Genomic DNA, 18,394 nt, shown 5'->3' with positions numbered 1-18,394 from the left:
TCTCTGCTCTTTTCTTTTGGCACAAAACAAAACTGAAAAATCAATACCAATTAGCAGAACTACCTCCATCCTTCTTCTGTGCTCTCCACCTGTCCTCTGTACCATAAAAGCACTTGGTCATCAGCACTTTGGTCGGCTATCAATCAGCAGTAACAAAGACTAACCTTAGAATGATGTATAGAACTTCATTCAATAACACTAAAAATAAAACGAAGTGTGACAGTGTAGTGGGTTTTGTAAGTGTGGTCCATGTTCCCTGCCTTACAGTCTGATTCCTTGCATTTAATTTCAGATTGATTTGTTTGACTGTTTTTTTTTTTTTTTTTTTGAACACATTTTTGAACAAATGAATCTATCAAAGGCAGAGAACACTCCGGAGGCTGATTCCCTAATTCCTGCATTTTCATTTCAATGTACTGTTTACCTATACTTGGGAGGCTCGGGGACCACCGCAAAACCTCCCAGTTTAAAGATGCTCTTGCAGATTACAAGTTTTGACCCAAGTGACATATTATCCCAATTGATTCTGGTTGGTAGTTCTATTAGTAACAAGCTATGTTGCCAGTTTAGTAAATGGACAGCCAGCTGCAGTTCAACTCATGTGAAAACCTCCGAGTACAATCTCCGAGGAACACTGACGGGCAAAACATGTTACAAATAAGTACAAACCAGTTGTTTAATTGTCTCTGTGGCAGGTAACTCTACAACGAGTCACATGAACCACTGAGCCCCTTCTCACACCTCAAATATGAGGCAGCACTCCTCTGTGGAATCAGCATTGTTAGTGTTGGATTGTTGTCTTGTACCTGCGGTCAACTGGGAAACCAACAACAAGCTATGAAAGTTTTAGGATTGTCTGCAGTGAAGGTTAATATTAGCAAGAAAGGAGTACTGTTAAGACACTTGAATTTCAAAAGGTGGATGAATGCATCCATCTGGTAAATATTTGTCAATAAATGTGAGTGAGTGAGTGAGTGAGTGAGTGAGACGGAGCGAAAGAATTATTCTCGGTAGCTGCAATTCAGCATAGCAAACAAAGTGTAGGCAGTATCTGGGCTCCCATCTGATCTCTCAATGCCTGATGGTTCCAGTCTGTGCAGGCCAAGTGACGGTTGTTTTGGTGCAGAGCGTCGTTGGTTTGGAAAGTGGCTCACAATTTGTTGAAACACTCCTTGGCGTTGGACCACACCTGGATTCCCTGAAACGGTGAATGAACAGTGGAGAACATGAGTGATTTTGAGATTTTTAAAGATAGGATTTTAGAATTGCTTAAGAGTCGACATGACAAAACACAGGTCTTTTTTTTTTTTTTTTTTTTTTAACACGGGTGAGTAGAAACCCAAACTGTGGGAAAGAGAAAGTACAAAGCCACACCTTCTTACAGATGCTGATCTGCATGATGGCAAAGCTGATTAGTGCTTCACGCAAATCTCTGTTCTTCTGCTCCTTAAAACGTTCAATGTCGCCCCACGCTGTTCGCACAAACTCCCTGATGACGGTCACAAACAAAAACACATTCCTATTGTGAGTCTTTTTGAGTGGATGAGATGCACAGGAAGAAGAATAGGAGACGAGGTAGAGGAAGAGAAAACTAAAACAATGTTTGTTCCTTATTTATTTGTGTTCTCGTTCCTGACAAAGGAGGTTTTTGTTTTCAAAACCACGGAATAATATCAATTACGTCTTTTTAATTACACATCGACTCTCGGCCACCTCACCGGTGGTTTCAACTTTAGGGAAGTAACTCTATTCACGAAATATGAGATATCTGTTCTCCTGTTTTTGATAATCAAGTTGTGAAGATATATTTGTATTATTTGGTTGATACAATTCATCAGTCGGTAACCAGAGTCGGATTATGTACTCTTTAATTTCAGATAGTAGTAAAACAGACTGTGGTGGATGTTTGTGGCTTACTGGCACTCTGTGTTTTTCTCCTTGAGTGTTTCCTCTTCCTCCTGGATACTCAGCTCCAGGGCTGCCAGCCTGCTCTCCCTCTGCTCCTGGCTCTCTTGGCCAAATAATTTACTGGTCATTCCCTTCAGAGAAAAGATTCTCACCGTCTGCACTCGCACAAAGACAGAGACAGACACACAAATGAACTCATTCAATTAGAATCACAAGGATGTTTTTAACACGTGCCTAATTCTGTTGACTAATGTTTAGTACTTGTTTGTGTAGTGACATTTTGACAGCTTTTAAGTTGTGTATGACACCTAAGATGGTGTGTGTGTGTGTGTGTGTGTATATTTGTTTTCAATTTGAGTAAAAAATGGATGAAATCTTCAAACAGTGCAAAAGTTCACATTCACCTTCTGCGTAAATGTTATAGTATAATTAATTTGTAAGACCTGAATATCTGTTGATGTGTGTGTGTGTGTGTTACCCCGGTTTCCAGCTCTTCTTTCTGTTGTTTCTTGTGAGCGAGGTCCTGAGCTGCCATCTCCAACTCATACTGGATCAACTCGTTTTTCTTACATACTGACCTTAAAACACACACACACACACACACACACACACACACACACACACACACACACACACACACACACACACACACACACACACACACACACACACACACACACACACACACACACACACACACACACACACACAGGGTTTAAACCCAGATTGAATTGGGAGTCCCGCAACATGAATGCATACTTAATATAACTTAATTTGTGTTCATTGATGAACAGCTCTAAAACACACCTGAGGATAGCTTTTACAAAACGTAGATATGAGGGCGAAACGAGTTGGAGAAGAAAAGTTAAGACTTTATCTCTGAGACAACACCGATGCCCCGATCCACGAGGAGGATCCTCCCATACTTGTCCGATAAATTAAGAAGACAAGTCCTCTTGAGTCTGATGTTAATCACAGCTCCATAAAGAGTCTAGAACAATCCAGGAGGATGGATTATTATAAGGCCTAAATCAATAATTCTACTTTAACACATCGGGTAAACATTCTTCCCCCAAATAGTTTAGAACTGTAAGAAACCGAGAACTAATTTTCCACATATTCGGATGGTTTGTCCACCCTGATGGAGGACATGAGCTAAATTCACTTGTCTTCTATGAGATGGATTTATAAATCTAGATAGAGCTAGATTTACTTCTAGATAAATGTTTCTTTCCTTCAAGCACTCATGTACCTGACAGCATCAGTGTAGAAGAGGTATTCTTTCAGCTGGTCTGCGTAGTGCTCTTCCTCCTCCAGTATGTCATCTATTGATGATGCATACCTGGGCACATACACAAACCGTCACATTCAGAAGCGAACCAGTGTCAATCAAACATTATGCGTGAGAGTGTGGGTGGACGTGACAACTCGGGTAACACATTGAAATGCAGGTGATGAATTGAGATGGTACACTGGTTGGGAGTAAGTCTCCAGCGTAGGCTGCTACTTACGTGTCCATGTGGTGGCCGGCACTCTGCAGTCCATCTCCCATCTCTCTTTCAATGGCACTCCACTCACTAGAGGCCGGAAATTTGTATTGTAACATGTATTTACAAAAAAAAAAATTCAATGTGATGTAAGACATGATATGGCTCACATCTGCTTCTTCAAGCAGCTGTGTAGTGCAAATGTAGATTGATACAGTACATGCACCGATTGTTATTTCCTATAACTTGTTGGTTCATTAATGCTTCATTTCATTTCAATGTAATTCTTTGTTTCAGCCCTGATCTATGACTTTATCAATGTAAAAAAAAACAACAGACACAATAAAACAGGTGTTTCTTACCTAAAAACTCTGCCGTAGTTACCGTGGACCTTGTAAACTCCATACAGCCTGTCTGCTACACGCTAAGAAAAAAGGAAACTGTTTTTGTTGTTGTTGTTGTTGTTGTTGTTGTTATTTCAGATGACCCGCTATCTAAAGTCCCTCAGGTGATACACGATACATGCAAACATGGACTCAAATGACTTTCTACTGACGATAAAGGCTTGCAAATTCATGTTTACGCCGAGAATCAACACGCACTGCAGTCATCTTTTAAGTCACTGCTGTGGATAGCCACGAAAATAAATCCAGACTAATACTGGGTTATGAACAAACGTAAGCAGGAGGTGGATTACTTGCCAAAGACAAAATGGCAGAGAGTAACTGATAAAGACAGCCATAAATCTACCATGTTGGTCCAGACATTTTGTGTGTGCGCGTGTGTGTGTGTGTGTGTGTGTGTGTGTGTGTGTGTGTGTGTGTGTGTGTGTGTGTGTGTGTGTGTGTGTGTGTGTGTGTGTGAGTGAGGGTGGGGTGGTGTTGACACACCAACTGTCAGTGAAATTTGGATTTCACTGAAGGGAAGCTCATGGTACACAACACAACATGCAGACAGACATAAACTTGACCTTAACGCTGGCCAGATCAAAACAGAGTGTTAAATTGCAAGCGTGTTTAAATGTGCCAAAACTCACCGCTCGCACCCGCAGTAACTGAGAGATGACAGCGTGCATTTCATCGCTGTATTGCTTCAGAGCTGTGAATCGCCTGGAGAACACAACAAATGGGTAATTTGTCACGCCGTGTTTTTGCATTGTTTAATCTGAGCATTGTGTACGTGTGTCGGTTTGTGTTACACCAGAATAAATTCTTTTTGAATATGTTGCTAAATGTAACTTTGCTTTTAGTGCTTATAAATATCTTCAAGCTTTCATTATCATACCTCTTACAACCTGTTATTAATATTTAATTCAATCTACTCTTTAAAAGCTGCTGGGAAACTATTTGACGACAGCTCAAAAATGAGTCTCCATTGTGTGATTTGTTTGCATCCTGGCGAATGAAATGTAAGCTTACATTTTCAAAACAAGCGCTTGTGTCTGTTTTACACCTACTTGTCAGGGTTCTTGACTCTGAACATGGCACTCAGAGACTTTAGTCTGGAGTCAACCTGGCAGGGAACAGAATTAAACACATTTTGCAGATGGCATACAGGAAAATCTATCAAGCGGTGCTTTTGATATGATCCAGTTTGATATCATAAAACAATACCGGAATATTGACATTGCTCGGTAATGAACGAATTCTCAGTGAAGACATTCAGTAAGAGGAACTTGTTGAATGTTTGTAAAACAGTTCAAATACAATGTACCGCTTAAGTTGAAAGTGACAGAGATCAAGCACAACTGACGGTACCTTTTCTTGGAAACCTGTCTCCAAAACTGCATCCCTCCATCCCTTCTCCTGAGGACAGATGATGGACACAAGACAGACGGAAATATCATTCATGCTGTATATGAACGGGTCTTCTAGAAGACAGCAACACTATAATTAAATAACAAAAGGTGCTGCAATGGACTGAGCCTTTTGCTACAAGCCGAGTTGAAATACAAATCAGTAGGTTCCTTTTAATGTGGTATCCAATGGCAAGACTCTTCAAGAAATAATTTTACAACTTGGAAAAGGGCGATGTTTCTTGTTCCTCCTCCCATCAGTGCAGCCTCTTGCATTGTTTTTCAATAGTGCTATTTTCAATTTGAAATCTCTGCTATAGAGAATATGCATGATGTAGAGCAGCTGACCTATAAATCGTGTATACGTGGGACACGTGTTTGGTCGCTAACCTCTGTGAGAAAGAGGAAGAAAATCTCGTCACTGGAAAGGACAGAATGTGATGCAACACGCAACAGGAAGTTCTCCAGGCCGACTCTTCGTCTCTCAACAAAGTCTGGGTCGAGGTTGTCTGCTGAAAGCTTGTGCCACACAAACTCGGCCTTCAGGGGACACAATCAAGGGAGAGAACACAAACAGCACAGGGTCAAAGACTAGGCAGTGTATCGTCTACGATGAGGACGAAAGTGAGGGCAAGGTTTAGTTTATTGGTCGTGTCCAACAAATGAATAAAATATCATGAATCTATTATTTCGTGAATTCGTTTTACCCTGCCACCTATTTGTGACTCACCCTTTTCTCTGGCAGTGGGGGGACGATGATGTAGGGATAGGTGACCAGGAGGTATGTTCTCAGCAGCTCAAACTCACTGTAGCGCCTCCACAAAGTGTCGGGTGTAGCTGGCACACCTCCCTCTGGGACTGCTTCAGCTGGCCTGCAGACAGAAGAGTGGGAACAAACAGTATTTTTGGTGATTCACATGTGTTTCCTTGAAGTGGTAAGACGTTTCGTTCAAAGCAGCTTCAGCCACAGAAAGAGCAACACATGACATCTAAGTACGATTTTTCCAGTTGCCTTTTTCAAGTAAGGGTGGGAAAAATAATCACGACGTCGGTGACAAGATGATCTTTTAAAATATCCATTACCCCAGCGATCTCGCTAATTGCCAGCTGAAGAGCCAACTAATCTCCCGTTATAGTGATGATACTAATCTGCTCTGTGACCTTTGCATGCAGCCAGCTGTGATTACATTAGTATGTGAGTATGTACACCGATCAGGCACGACATTAAACCCACTGAGCATAAGGTGTAATACAGCAGCACAGAAATAAATCCTGCCTTTGTAAGGATGGTTGATGTTATTTTTCAATCTGAGCGAGAGGTAGTGATTGATTTACGTGGTCATTTTGGAGACTACAGCTTGTGGAAGCGTTAAACTCTGTGGGTTTATACTGAGGGGTGTTGCAAATATTTTGACCTTGCCATTTAAATTAGGGTTGACAAAATAGTAGGACCAACTCTGGACTGTTGCATGAGACTTTATGCTTCACCGGTCAGATGTTTTCATGTTGCGACTGATCGGTGGAAGTGTGTGCATGTCATTAATCTGTGTTTGTTTCCCCCCCGCTGCATAAACAAATCAGAGAACATACGATAAGTATGACAAGTAAAACAAAGGTATGCAGGACAATAAATATACAACCTGTTACAGACATGTCTGATAGAAAGAGATAACAAACCCTGTTGGGTTATTATAGCACCATATTAAGCCATTTGTATACACTTTAACCCTGATATCAGAAATCTGGGTAAACAATCACTTCATTGGTAAAAAACAAACAAACAAATGCTCCAGTTGTTGACCTACCTTATTTCTATGAGGTAGACAGTATAGGTTTCTTGCATGTTGACCGTATTCTTCCCGGTTCTCTTCTCTGCCTCCGCCACATTTATCTCCATTTTCCTCAACAGAGCTGTCCCTCTTTCCACCATCTACAGAGGACAGAAGAACTGAAGAGTAAGAAGGTGAAAAGGCAAACAAAAGGGGAAAGAAACATAGAAGTGCGGTGTGCGACAATTATAAGAGGGCGCATCAGGGGAAAGTAGCATCAGGTGAACAGGCAGGTGTGATGGGAGAACAACAGACAGGGACAGACGAGCATTAAAAGAACAACAGACAGACGAGCATTAAAAGAACAACAGACAGGGACAGACGAGCATTTAAAAAAAAAAGAACAACCGACAGGGACAGACAAGCATTAAAAGAACAACAGACAGGGACAGACAAGCATTAAAAGAACAACAGACAGGGACAGACGAGCATTAAAAGAACAACAGACAGACGAGCATTAAAAGAACAACAGACAGGGACAGACAAGCATTAAAAAAAAAGAACAACAGACAGGGACAGACAAGCATTAAAAGAACAACAGACAGGGACAGACAAGCATTAAAAGAACAACAGACAGGGACAGACGAGCATTTAAAAAAAAAAGAACAACAGACAGGGACAGACAAGCATTAAAAGAACAACAGACAGGGACAGACAAGCATTAAAAAAAAAGAACAACAGACAGGGACAGACAAGCATTAAAAGAACAACAGACAGACAGGGACAGACAAGCATTAAAAGAACAACAGACAGACACGGACAGACGAGCATTAAAAGAACAACAGACAGACACGGACAGATGAGCATTAAAAGAACAACAGACAGACACGGACAGACGAGCATTTAAAAAAAAAGAACAACAGACAGGGACAGACGAGCATTAAAAAAAAGAACAACAGACAGGGACAGACAAGCATTAAAAAAAAGAACAACAGACAGGGACAGACAAGCATTAAAAAAAAGAACAACAGACAGGGACAGACAAGCATTAAAAAAAAGAACAACAGACAGGGACAGACAAGCATTAAAAAAAAGAACAACAGACAGGGACAGACAAGCATTAAAAAAAGAACAACAGACAGGGACAGACAAGCATTAAAAGAACAGGAGACAGGGACAGACGAGCATTAAAAGAACAACAGACAGACGAGCATTAAAAGAACAACAGACAGACGAGCATTAAAAGAACAACAGACAGGGACAGACGAGCATTAAAAGAACAACAGACAGGGACAGACAAACAACAGACAGGGACAGCATTAAAAGAACAACAGACAGAACAACAGACAGGGACAGACGAGCATTAAAAGAACAGGAGACAGGGACAGACAAGCATTAAAAGAACAACAGACAGGGACAGACAAGCATTAAAAGAACAACAGACAGGGACAGACGAGCATTAAAAGAACAACAGACAGGGACAGACGAGCATTAAAAGAACAACAGACAGGGACAGACAAGCATTAAAAGAACAGGAGACAGACAGACAAGCATTAAAAGAACAACAGACAGGGACAGACGAGCATTAAAAGAACAACAGACAGGGACAAACGAGCATTAAAAGAACAACAGACAGGGACAGACAAGCATTAAAAGAACAACAGACAGGGACAGACGGACATCAGCTCTGCCACTGAAGACAGTAACTAAGTCTGCTCCTCTACAGGTTGATGACAGACGTGTGCATGTCACGAGACATGACAACAACCAGCAAAATACCGGGAATACCGAGGTGTAGTATTTTGAATTACAGACACCACGTTCACTAAGACTGGACTTTCAGAAAAGAAAAGAGGAATGAGGCTAATTTAAAGTAAACTAAACATACGTGGTTTAGCGTTGGAGTTGCTAGCTAGCAAGCTAACGGGAGGACTAAAGTTTACCAAATGGTTTTTGAGACACCGTTGTCTCGAGCAACTGAAGCTTATTTCGTAACTTGAACCTCACATTGCTCATCTGGTTGAGGATTCAGCCGTAAAGCCGACGTATGTTCCACAAAACCGGACGAGCAAAAAGTCTCGTCACTAACTCCGCTCAGCTCTGTTAGGCCTCGTCGGGAAGGTTTTCACCTGTGAAAACGGGCTTTTTAAACTCCAAACAAGCTTCAAGTACAATATAACCAAAAAAAAAGTACGACCGTGTTAATTATGTTGTTCTCTGATTCCGTAGGACTGATGTCGGCGCTACCAATCGCGGCTACCTCTTCGCTGCTCCCAGAGTCCGCCATGATCATCTGGCTGCTGCTGAGCTGGCGGAGTGGACTGTATGTCTCTCTCTCTCTCTCTCTCTCTCTCTCTCTGCGCATGCGCTCTTGAGGCTGAGGCTAGGGATCAGTGACCACTTTTTCTGCTGATAAACTAAAGATACTAATAAATCAGTATTAAATCGACATCGTTAAAAAGAAGCGACTCAACAGCAGTAAAAGTAAAAGTACCAATAGAGCAATGTAAAAACACTCTATACGTGAATAAGTTTCACGAAATATCCTAGCGAGCTTGAACTATTTTATATTCAGTTTTATTTCCAGGGTCACCAGATAAATCCAAATGGTCATCAAATGATTACTGTGAGAAAAGAAGGGGAAAAAAAACTGTTTTGGTACACAAATAATTTTTTGGGGCAATTTGGGGATTTTTTTTTTCTTCTAAACTTGATTTTTGGTGAGATATTGGATCGTTTGAACATATTTTGAAATAAATCCGGGTGAAAGGTTTAGAGGCAAAACAATATTTTTTTTGTGGAGCTGTTAACAACTCAGAGACATTTGAAATGTGACCCCGACTGCACACTGCTTTTTGTAAAACATGAGAAGCCAAAAAAGATTGGAGAGCACTGGGTTCATCTTGGATTTTAAATACTTGTTATATCCATTGTGTCAAATTTCTTCATCTGAAAAGTAACTAAATCTGTCAAATAAAGAGTAAAACGTACAATATTTCCCTATGAAATGTAGACGAGTGAAAGTATAAATCAAATGGAAATACTAAGGTAAAGTACAAGTACCTCAAAATTGTAAGTACAGTATTAAATGTACCTATTTATTTTCCATCACTTTTAATGATTAAAACATGCAATAAAATAAGGTTATCTTAAATAAGAGTCCACAAAACTAACAACAACATAATATCAGAAACATCCTGGTCAAGAGTCCAATATTTGAATAAAAAAAAAAAAAAGAAGAAGAATAAAGAAAATGGAACAACTAAAAATGTAATCATGCAGTTAGAGGTGCAACATAAGACAGTGCAAGCAATTAGATCTTAAATCTGTACTGAAATTGCTCCAACAAATGACCATATACAGTAATAAAGGAATTTTAATGAACAGAAGGAAATTGAAGTATTGTGTTAATGTGTAGGTGTTACACAATATATAGCATCATTCCACATGAAGATGATAAAAACCGGTGCATATTTGAAGTAGTTAAATGAATGGCTTCTAAAAGTTTCCTTGCAGCAGTGCAGCAGGGTTATGGGTTCAACACCTTTCTTTAGCAAGGCTGACATCTACTGGTGGGACTGTGGTTCGAAAATAGATCGTGTTCGCTTAGGCCCCAGTGCTCATGCTTCGGTTCTTGTTGTTTGATTTCTTATTTTTGGCAACTTTACTGACACTCAGAAATGTATGATATGCTAATTACCAGTTGGTCCAATTGCAGAGTCCCATCTGTAGCCTAAATGTTTTCCCCGTAGAATGATAACCACATGGTAGAAGAGATCAAGATACTCGTGTGTTGACAGTTGCCTGGCTCTGAACAGTGGTCCCAGATTGTAAAATATCCAGGCCAGTGCACCATATATTTAAAAAATTTCCCTGACTAACGCAAACAATGACTATTTAGCATAGTTTTTTATGGTCCTTAACAACAAAAACATGAAAAAGGTGTCATAGATGATGAGTTTCCTCACTGTGGTGATATCACTTGGTCCTTCTCTCATTTTTTGTAGATGGTTGTGGGCCCTGATCTGAATGAGAGGGATGCGGTGTGCCTCAGGCTAGTAAACAGCACAGAAACACGGCCTTTTAGTTCCTGCGGTCACACTGTTGTGCAGTGTTTAATGTTTAAAGAGAAGGGTGGAGCAGCATTTAGTAAGGAAGCATTTTATATAGATGCCACTGGGCACAGAGTGGGGTGCTGGAGTGCTGTGGGATGTGGGGTGGATGAAAAAGAGAAGGATGGTGTGAGACAAAAAAAAAAAGAAATGCCCAAAAGGTAAGAAAAGGTATGAAGGTGACATTAGCTGACATCATCATTCATTCTAAAATATTCAATGACTCAGGTGCAGCCAGTACGGACGGATGAATGGATGGAGTGATGGTGGGATGCGGTTTCAGGCTGCAGTGTGTCAGGAAACCCTGAGCTTGTGCTGTGACCAGCCGTTGTCTCAGCAACAGCATAGCTACCATTCTTTCCTGCCACTGACCTCAAACCAGCCATCACCACTTCCTGTCCACACACATGGGCACACACATATATGGACACACACGCCTCTAGCCCTATTTGGCTGACTATAATTGGCCATTTGACAACTCTCTGACCAATGTTTTTGAACGCTAAGCTCAGTGGCGCCTGCAGAAAATATTTAGAGTGGTGGCCGAATGGGCCTGCAAAAATCTTAGCATGGCATACTGAAAATACTGAACAATAAAGTGGAATGTAAGCAAGATAAAAAAGACTATATAATAAAGATAAATCGCATAGCCAACTGTGTAATTCCTTGGGTGATCTCATGAAAATCCCATTATGATATTCACACAAGATCAACCAAGGAATCATTAATGAATCAAATTTGAATGCATCTTCACCAATAAATCAATGGTGTTTGTTGTTTAAACATAAATATGTATCTTATTTTCCAGCAAACCGTATTTCACATTGTTTACTAGTATTTCTCATTCTTCAAGTCTTTGCCACAAACAGAAATTTTATTTCAAATGTCAAGATTCTAGGCAACCCGATATTCTACATTTGGCTATTCAATAATTCTTGGTGCATCTGTGTCATTAAAATGATTTATATAATTTGAGAATTGATAACCTGACCCTCATTTCCATAGTTTTATCTCAAAATAATGGAGTTACTGGATGTAACTGGAGTTCTATGAGTGTGCGTAGCCAATTAGAGAGCAGAGCACAATAGAAGAGAAATATAATTACAATTTCAGTTCAAACCAGCAATTGCACTGTACACTCACATCAAGTCAGAAAAGCCTTCATGGGTTTCTAAAGGGCAAAGGACAGCTTTTTTTAAAAGCTAAATTAGTTTCAAAAAAGTCACACAAATTGATGCAAAAAGAGACTGCAAAGAGATGTGAATGACTGTTGAAGGTGTGTGTGTGTGTGTGTGTGTGTGTGTGTGTGTGTGTGTGTGTGTGTGTGTGTGTGTGTGTGTGGGGGGGGGGGGGTGATTGATGGCAGTGTAGATGTTTTCACACTAAAATGTGTGAAAAGAGGTACAATAATGGTTCTTAATTATAGCTCAATATTGTAAATACAAAAATCTATTTTATAATACTATTTTAATTCGCAGGATTTGAACAGATGACAGATTACTTTTTTGAGGTCTGTTGTCAAAAAACATATTTTACTTCAATGGATTATTTTTGTATTATCTGTTCAAATCAATCGCTGAGTTCCTTTGCATGGATATTTGTTTTTTGAAATGATTATTCTGTCTGTTTACGTCTGAACAGCAGAGGGCAGCACAAACCAAATTAAGCTACGTGTGGTCAGATGAGAATCACAATCAGCATTCACAGCATTACATAGTGAGGCTGTAGGAGTATGAATGAGTGTGACAGGTCTCTTTTACAGCAGACAGTTTGACTTGTCATTGCAAAAAAGCACGTGTTGCTAATGGCACTGTTCTTTTGAAATGTGGAGTCATGACACGAAATACAAGACAAGCATCTCTTTAAGGAAAAGTATTTTGTGTTGTTATCCTATAGGATAACGTTTGTTCGTTATGTTTAACCATATCACTGTGTATATGCTATCAAAACAGTGCGTTATTGGCATGAATGTATAATTAAAACAATTTTTAATTATTTGTTACATAAATGGATATAATATACGTCATACAAAGAAGCATACTGCATATGAATGGAGGTAAAGTCTATTTTGAAATGGAATGTTTGAACATTGAGAAAAACACAGCATATTTATCTTTACTTTAGACACTAAAACTGCCTGGTATTTACTGTATGGTCAATCATCCTGTCATGTAAAGTTTTATGTGTCTGGCTATTCATTTGAATGTCTTCTATAATTTTAAACTAATTGCATCATTGCTTGAGATAAATGAAAATATGTGACATTTACCAAATATCTGGTTTACAGGAAGTTTTAGGCGGTTGCAATTTATGTGCATATTTACGTGTGTGTGTGTGTGTGTGTGTGTGTGTGTGTGTGTGTGTGTGTGTGTGTGTGTGTGTGTGTGCGTGTGTGTGCTGCATACAAGCCCGGTCACGAAGATCATAAAGAGGAAGTCCTTGTGGTCAGTAGAAAGGAACACATGTTTTGCTCCATGTCAAAGCCTCCGTCCTTCATTTTCCTCTCCTTCATCCTTCTATTCTTGCCTTTGACAGTGGTGGAAAACTCATGCAGTGTGTCCAGTGGGCCTGTATTTGTGTGGGTGAACCTGTAAAGCATACGCATATATAAAATGTCATGAGTAAGTGTGCTTGGAACTACCCACAATCAAAGAACGAGTTTCTTTAAATAACTTTTATATATTTAACAATTCTTAATGTTTCTATTTTGTAAGTTATCCACATGTTAATCTTAAGAATTTGATTTTGCCTTAAACAAACTGATCATTGTTCTAATTTACACCTGGACACATATCAACAAACTAGTTTAAATTAATATTTAGTAGTGTATCATAGTTCTACCCTTATAGCAGCATTATAAGCTTAATTGAATTCAAAGTCATTCATTTCATAAGAGGATAGATCACGTAATTTGAACTTTTACAAGCTTTACTGATCTTGGCAATACTTGCGCTAAGTTAACGTTGTTTTGAAAAATTATATTTTCTTGTTTCGCCAACACATTTTAATAATGTCCGTCTGGTTTCCTCTGTCCCATCCATCACCAGCGTGTTGACAAATTAAGACATGCAAGTCTCATTGAGCGCTTCTCTGCATGACTGCCGCTACTTTCCAACAAGCTTACACATGCATGTGTACACATTTACTGTAGATGGGCACTTAGTCCCACACACACACACACACACACACACACACACACACACACACACACACACACACACACACACACACACACACACACACACACACACACACACACACACACACACACACACACACACACACATGCAAACACACATGCAGAGTGTGAGCAATGCAGTATAATAAGCAGCGTGGCAGAAATGTGGTCAGCTTTGCCCCATGTGCAATCGTTGAGAAGCCACATGAAGGCTTCTGGGTATTAAAGGACAAGCCTTGGTTGGCTGGGAGGGAATCTGTCATGCAACAAGAAAACTGTGTTTTTCACCCTTTTTCCTTCTTTCATGTCCTTTCGATCCTTTTTTTTTTTTTTTTTTTTTACCCCTCTTTCCAAGCTCAATTTCTCTCCCTCTCTCTTTCCAATTTTTTTCTTCATTTCTTTCATTCTGTGGCATATTAGACTCAGTTGTAATACTCTCCAGCTTAAAATGCTCAGACCACTGGAATGTTCTGTCAAAGAGGTGGGCGGAACCAGGGGGCGGGACAGACCAACATAACCAATTAAGGAGGAGATTGAGGTGAGACGGACAGCTTCTAAATGGTGTAATAACAACCTACTAAAATGTAATTACAATGCAATAGCAATAGACACTTCTAATGACAGGATGTATATGCCAATGTGATTTCCTAATTATGGCCTTGGCATAATGGGGGACTGTTAACATGGCGTGGAGATTATAGAGAGGTGTCTGAATGCAGAAATTCAACCACATGGACTTGTAACACTGCTGAAGGGCACTATGGCCACTCAGAAGTTCTGCCAGGTATTGATCAGAAGTAGTACCAAGTTTCAGAAAGATCCTTACTGGTTGAGTTAGTTAGTGTGAGTTTGAGAGTGAGTGACGTAACGAGTAGTTCAAGAGAGAGTGGTTTGTCCATTTAGCTCCCAATCTATCTGTCTATTCATCTGTCCATCTGGTCACGATTTTTATTTGTCTGGGAAGAATGTTTCTAGCTATTAATTCAGCTATTTGGATTTGTTTGACCTATTCCTCCATTAGTCCATTTCCATTGCTCTCATGGTGCACATCCATCAACAGTCCATCTGTCTTTCAATCCGTCCATCCATCCATCCATCCATCCATCCATCCATCCATCCATCCATCCATCCATCCATCCATCCATCCATCCATCCATCCATCCATCCATCCATCCATCCATCCATCCATCCATCCATCCATCCATCCATCCATCCATCTCTAACAAGAGGAGTGGATGGTGGCGTCCATTATTACAGAGCATCCCAGAATAGAGTCTCGTTTTATTACAAGTCCCTCTGGTCGTCGTGGCTACCCAAATTACAGGCCAGCCTTCTCACACATAAAAAAGGTTGCGCTGCCGAAAACCAGCCACCTCAATAAAGGATGGATTAGAAAATCCTTTGCTTTTTTCCCTTCCTTTGCTTTTTGAAAGGTTTTCTGTACATTTTTTTCCCTCTGCTGTTTTGTTTTATGTTGGGGTGCAGCGGTCTTCTTCAGTGGTTCTGCTCCCCGACCCTGCGGCGGGAAAATACGCTCACTTGTGGGTTTCTGGGAAGGCAGCGGTGGACGAAACATCTGCTGGCAGCAAGATGTATGCAAGTGTGTATGTGTGTGTATGTGAGAGAAAGAGAGAGAGTATGTGCATGTAGGGACACTGCCCAGGCATCTTGTTCAAGTTTACAGATCTGTTTCAGTGATTAGTAAATAGTAAGAGATAGTGAGAAAAATACTTATTGTTTTGACACACAACTTTAAGGGCTATTCAGTGAAACTATAGAAAGATACCATAGTTTAGAAAATACATTTAAAGTGAATTTACATTTTGTTTTCACTTACTTTTTCACCATTAAGATAACTGATAAAGTACTTCACGAGTGTCACTGAGGTAGCTGCAGAACGTTTGGGGTACCTAAAAAAAGAACATTACAAAATTTTACGTTAAAGGTAGAGTCAGTGATTCTGGAGAGGCATTCAACAGCCAAACAAATATACCTTTCTTCAGTGCTGCTTCAGAAGCTCCACCCACCAAATACATGGAAGTGCATTGCCACGCCAACAACGCTAACAACTGGGCTAGTCTTATACAGGCTGGATGTTCCCTTTTTTTTTTTTTTATAGCTGAAGAAAAACAAACATTATAAGCCTTTAAGCCTGACACATTGAATATGTATTAGAAATTTCAAATTTTATTTAATCATAAAATGTAATGTACAGTAAAAAAAAAAAAATAAAAAAAATTACCTCCAGGTTCTTCTGTAATTTATCCATTTTCTTAGCTCAGGATTTTAACTTTATGTAGCTTTTACCGACAGCTGTCGCAGATATTTATCCATTACTTCTTGTGTTTGGTTCTCTTGTAGATTGGGTAAACGCATGTAAACTCCACCTGTGGTACAACGGGTTCTGGTCGGGAACCACTGACGTAGATGTCTCAGACATGTTTGTGCGTGATACAAATGTTGCTTTGAAGATAATCTAAAACCTCAAAACAAATGGCATCCGCACTTACAAACGCAGCATCCAAAGTACAAGAAGTAAAACTAGTAATCATTACGATTAGATTGTTTTTATCAACACAGTGACTCAAGGGATACAGTTTGAGGCAGCAGGGAGAGCTGAAGGTACTTTAGTGAGTGTCTCGCATTTAAAAGGGAAGATACTCTGCTGGCAAACAGTGGGTAAGACAAATGGCATTATCGGATGTTAAAAACGTTAAGATGTGCTGACGAGGCAGGCCGACCTGTCAGGGTGCACCAACAAATAGTAGCTTGCTGGGCTCCGCGGCTAACGTGAGTTACATCATCATAGCTCTCCAATAGCCCGCCGCTGGCCCGCAAATGTAGAGAATGACAGCTACACAGCGCCGGGACCTTCATACCAGTTCAGTCTTTATCACAAAGCCGTCTGCAGCTGTGTTCACCGAACCCGAAGTGAATTACTCCCGCGCAGCGATTACATACAAAGTCAATGCAAATATTTTTTTTTTCACAGCAGATCAACCAGATGAGGCCTGTGATGGTCTGAGTCATCTTTCACCAGTGATTCAGAAGCAGGACGATTTGGTTGAAAATGTAACCAGCTGAAATATTATTTCTGTTGGTTCACCAACAAATATTTGATGACAAATGAAACCCTGGTGATACGATGGTGTATTTAACCCTTCCGTTGTCCTCGGGTCAAAATGACCCCCAGCTGAGTTCAACCAAGTCCTATTTTATTTTTATATTTTTTTGGGATCATTGGTGTCAAGGAGGCTGTGAGGGTTTCTTTAAAGAATGATCACCAATGATCCCAAAAATATATAAAAATATAGAAATAAAATAGAATTTGGTTGAACACAGCTGCGGGTCATTTTGACCCGAGGACAACGGGAGGGTTAAAATACATTTTGAGCGACTGTGTTGCGTGCCATGTATAGTATACCCAAACAATGTTGTATTCATCTCCATGGTATCAGGTTGTGGTCATATCTTGGAAAAAAAAGGATTCAAAGCAATTCAAAGGAAGAAATTAAAGCTAGCGACGGGAACCTTTTGATAGATGGAGGGGTTGGAAAGATATATCACAAATAACAGGGGATGTTTTTGGCAGTTTCCTTCACATCCTTTGACTTTTAAACCAAAAGGAGAAATATAGCATGTGATGCAAGCTCATTAAACAATATGAGGACTCTTTATCATGTGGCAACCCACCGGAAATAGGGCTGCGACCCATCATGGGTTCCGACCCGTCATTAAGAAGCCAGGGTTTTACGGGAAGTGTGAATGTGGTGTGCGATGAAAGGATGGGATGAGGTGTGTGTGTATGTGGATGTCTGTTTGTGTGTGTGTGTGTGTGTGTGTGTGTGTGTGTGTGTGTGTGTGTGTGTGTGTGTGTGTGTGTGTGTGTGTGTGTGTGTGTGTGTGTGTGTGTGTGTGTGTGTGTGTGTCTGCAGTGCATGCTATTATTATGTTGCTGCGGTTGTAATGATGTAAGATACTTGCTAGGGAGTAAACAAGAGCAGCACGCTATCTACAAACAACATGTGAAAACATCATGTTCCTGTGGGTCTCAATTGGTAAAGAAGTCTTTGGTCAAGATATAAAAATGATTAAATATGTAGATTTTTCCATACAAAATTAAAGCAAATTCACTTCAGATATTT

The 18,394-nt window shown here is 40.1% G+C and overlaps 1 protein-coding gene across 3 annotated transcripts; it reads right to left on the bottom strand.

Moving 5' to 3' along the window:
- Positions 1-562: 562 nt before the first annotated feature.
- Positions 563-9,275, bottom strand: LOC138620917 (sorting nexin-4-like). Of its 3 annotated transcripts, none has more exons than XM_069698567.1 (14): positions 9,220-9,275; positions 6,996-7,120; positions 5,921-6,062; positions 5,581-5,730; positions 5,153-5,200; positions 4,852-4,907; positions 4,432-4,504; positions 3,758-3,819; positions 3,420-3,485; positions 3,161-3,250; positions 2,387-2,486; positions 1,918-2,063; positions 1,375-1,489; positions 563-1,198 (listed from the first exon to the last, which is right to left on the bottom strand). In XM_069698567.1, exons 1-14 carry the CDS (start codon positions 9,250-9,252, stop codon positions 1,151-1,153), a joined length of 1,254 nt encoding a protein of 417 aa, XP_069554668.1. In that variant the 5' UTR covers positions 9,253-9,275; the 3' UTR covers positions 563-1,150. The 3 variants fall into 3 exon arrangements, with proteins under 3 accessions (XP_069554668.1, XP_069554667.1, XP_069554669.1); XM_069698566.1 differs by having other exon boundaries at positions 9,157-9,269; XM_069698568.1 differs by lacking the exon at positions 9,220-9,275 and adding an exon at positions 8,967-8,999.
- Between the last annotated feature and the right edge of the window lie 9,119 nt (positions 9,276-18,394).

This window comes from Brachyistius frenatus, unplaced genomic scaffold, assembly GCF_029030835.1.
Source record: "Brachyistius frenatus isolate BFR_SWC_R1_liver_20210118 unplaced genomic scaffold, ASM2903083v1 Contig_27, whole genome shotgun sequence".
NCBI lineage: Eukaryota > Metazoa > Chordata > Actinopteri > Embiotocidae > Brachyistius > Brachyistius frenatus.
The sequence above is the reverse complement of the archived record's forward strand: the minus strand, read 5'-3'. Positions and strand labels throughout refer to the sequence as shown.

What these genes read in the sequence shown, in the direction of transcription:
- LOC138620917 (XM_069698566.1), bottom strand. Translation starts at nt 9,252, where the DNA reads ATGATCATGGCGGACTCTGGGAGCAGCGAAGAGGTAGCCGCGATTGGT. An exon ending in AGTTACTGCGGGTGCGAGCG is followed by an intron (nt 3,820 to 4,431) that starts GTGAGTTTTGGC and finishes CTTTTTTCTTAG; the next exon opens with CGTGTAGCAGACAGGCTGTA. An exon ending in GCCGGCCACCACATGGACAC is followed by an intron (nt 3,251 to 3,419) that starts GTAAGTAGCAGC and finishes GTATGTGCCCAG; the next exon opens with GTATGCATCATCAATAGATG.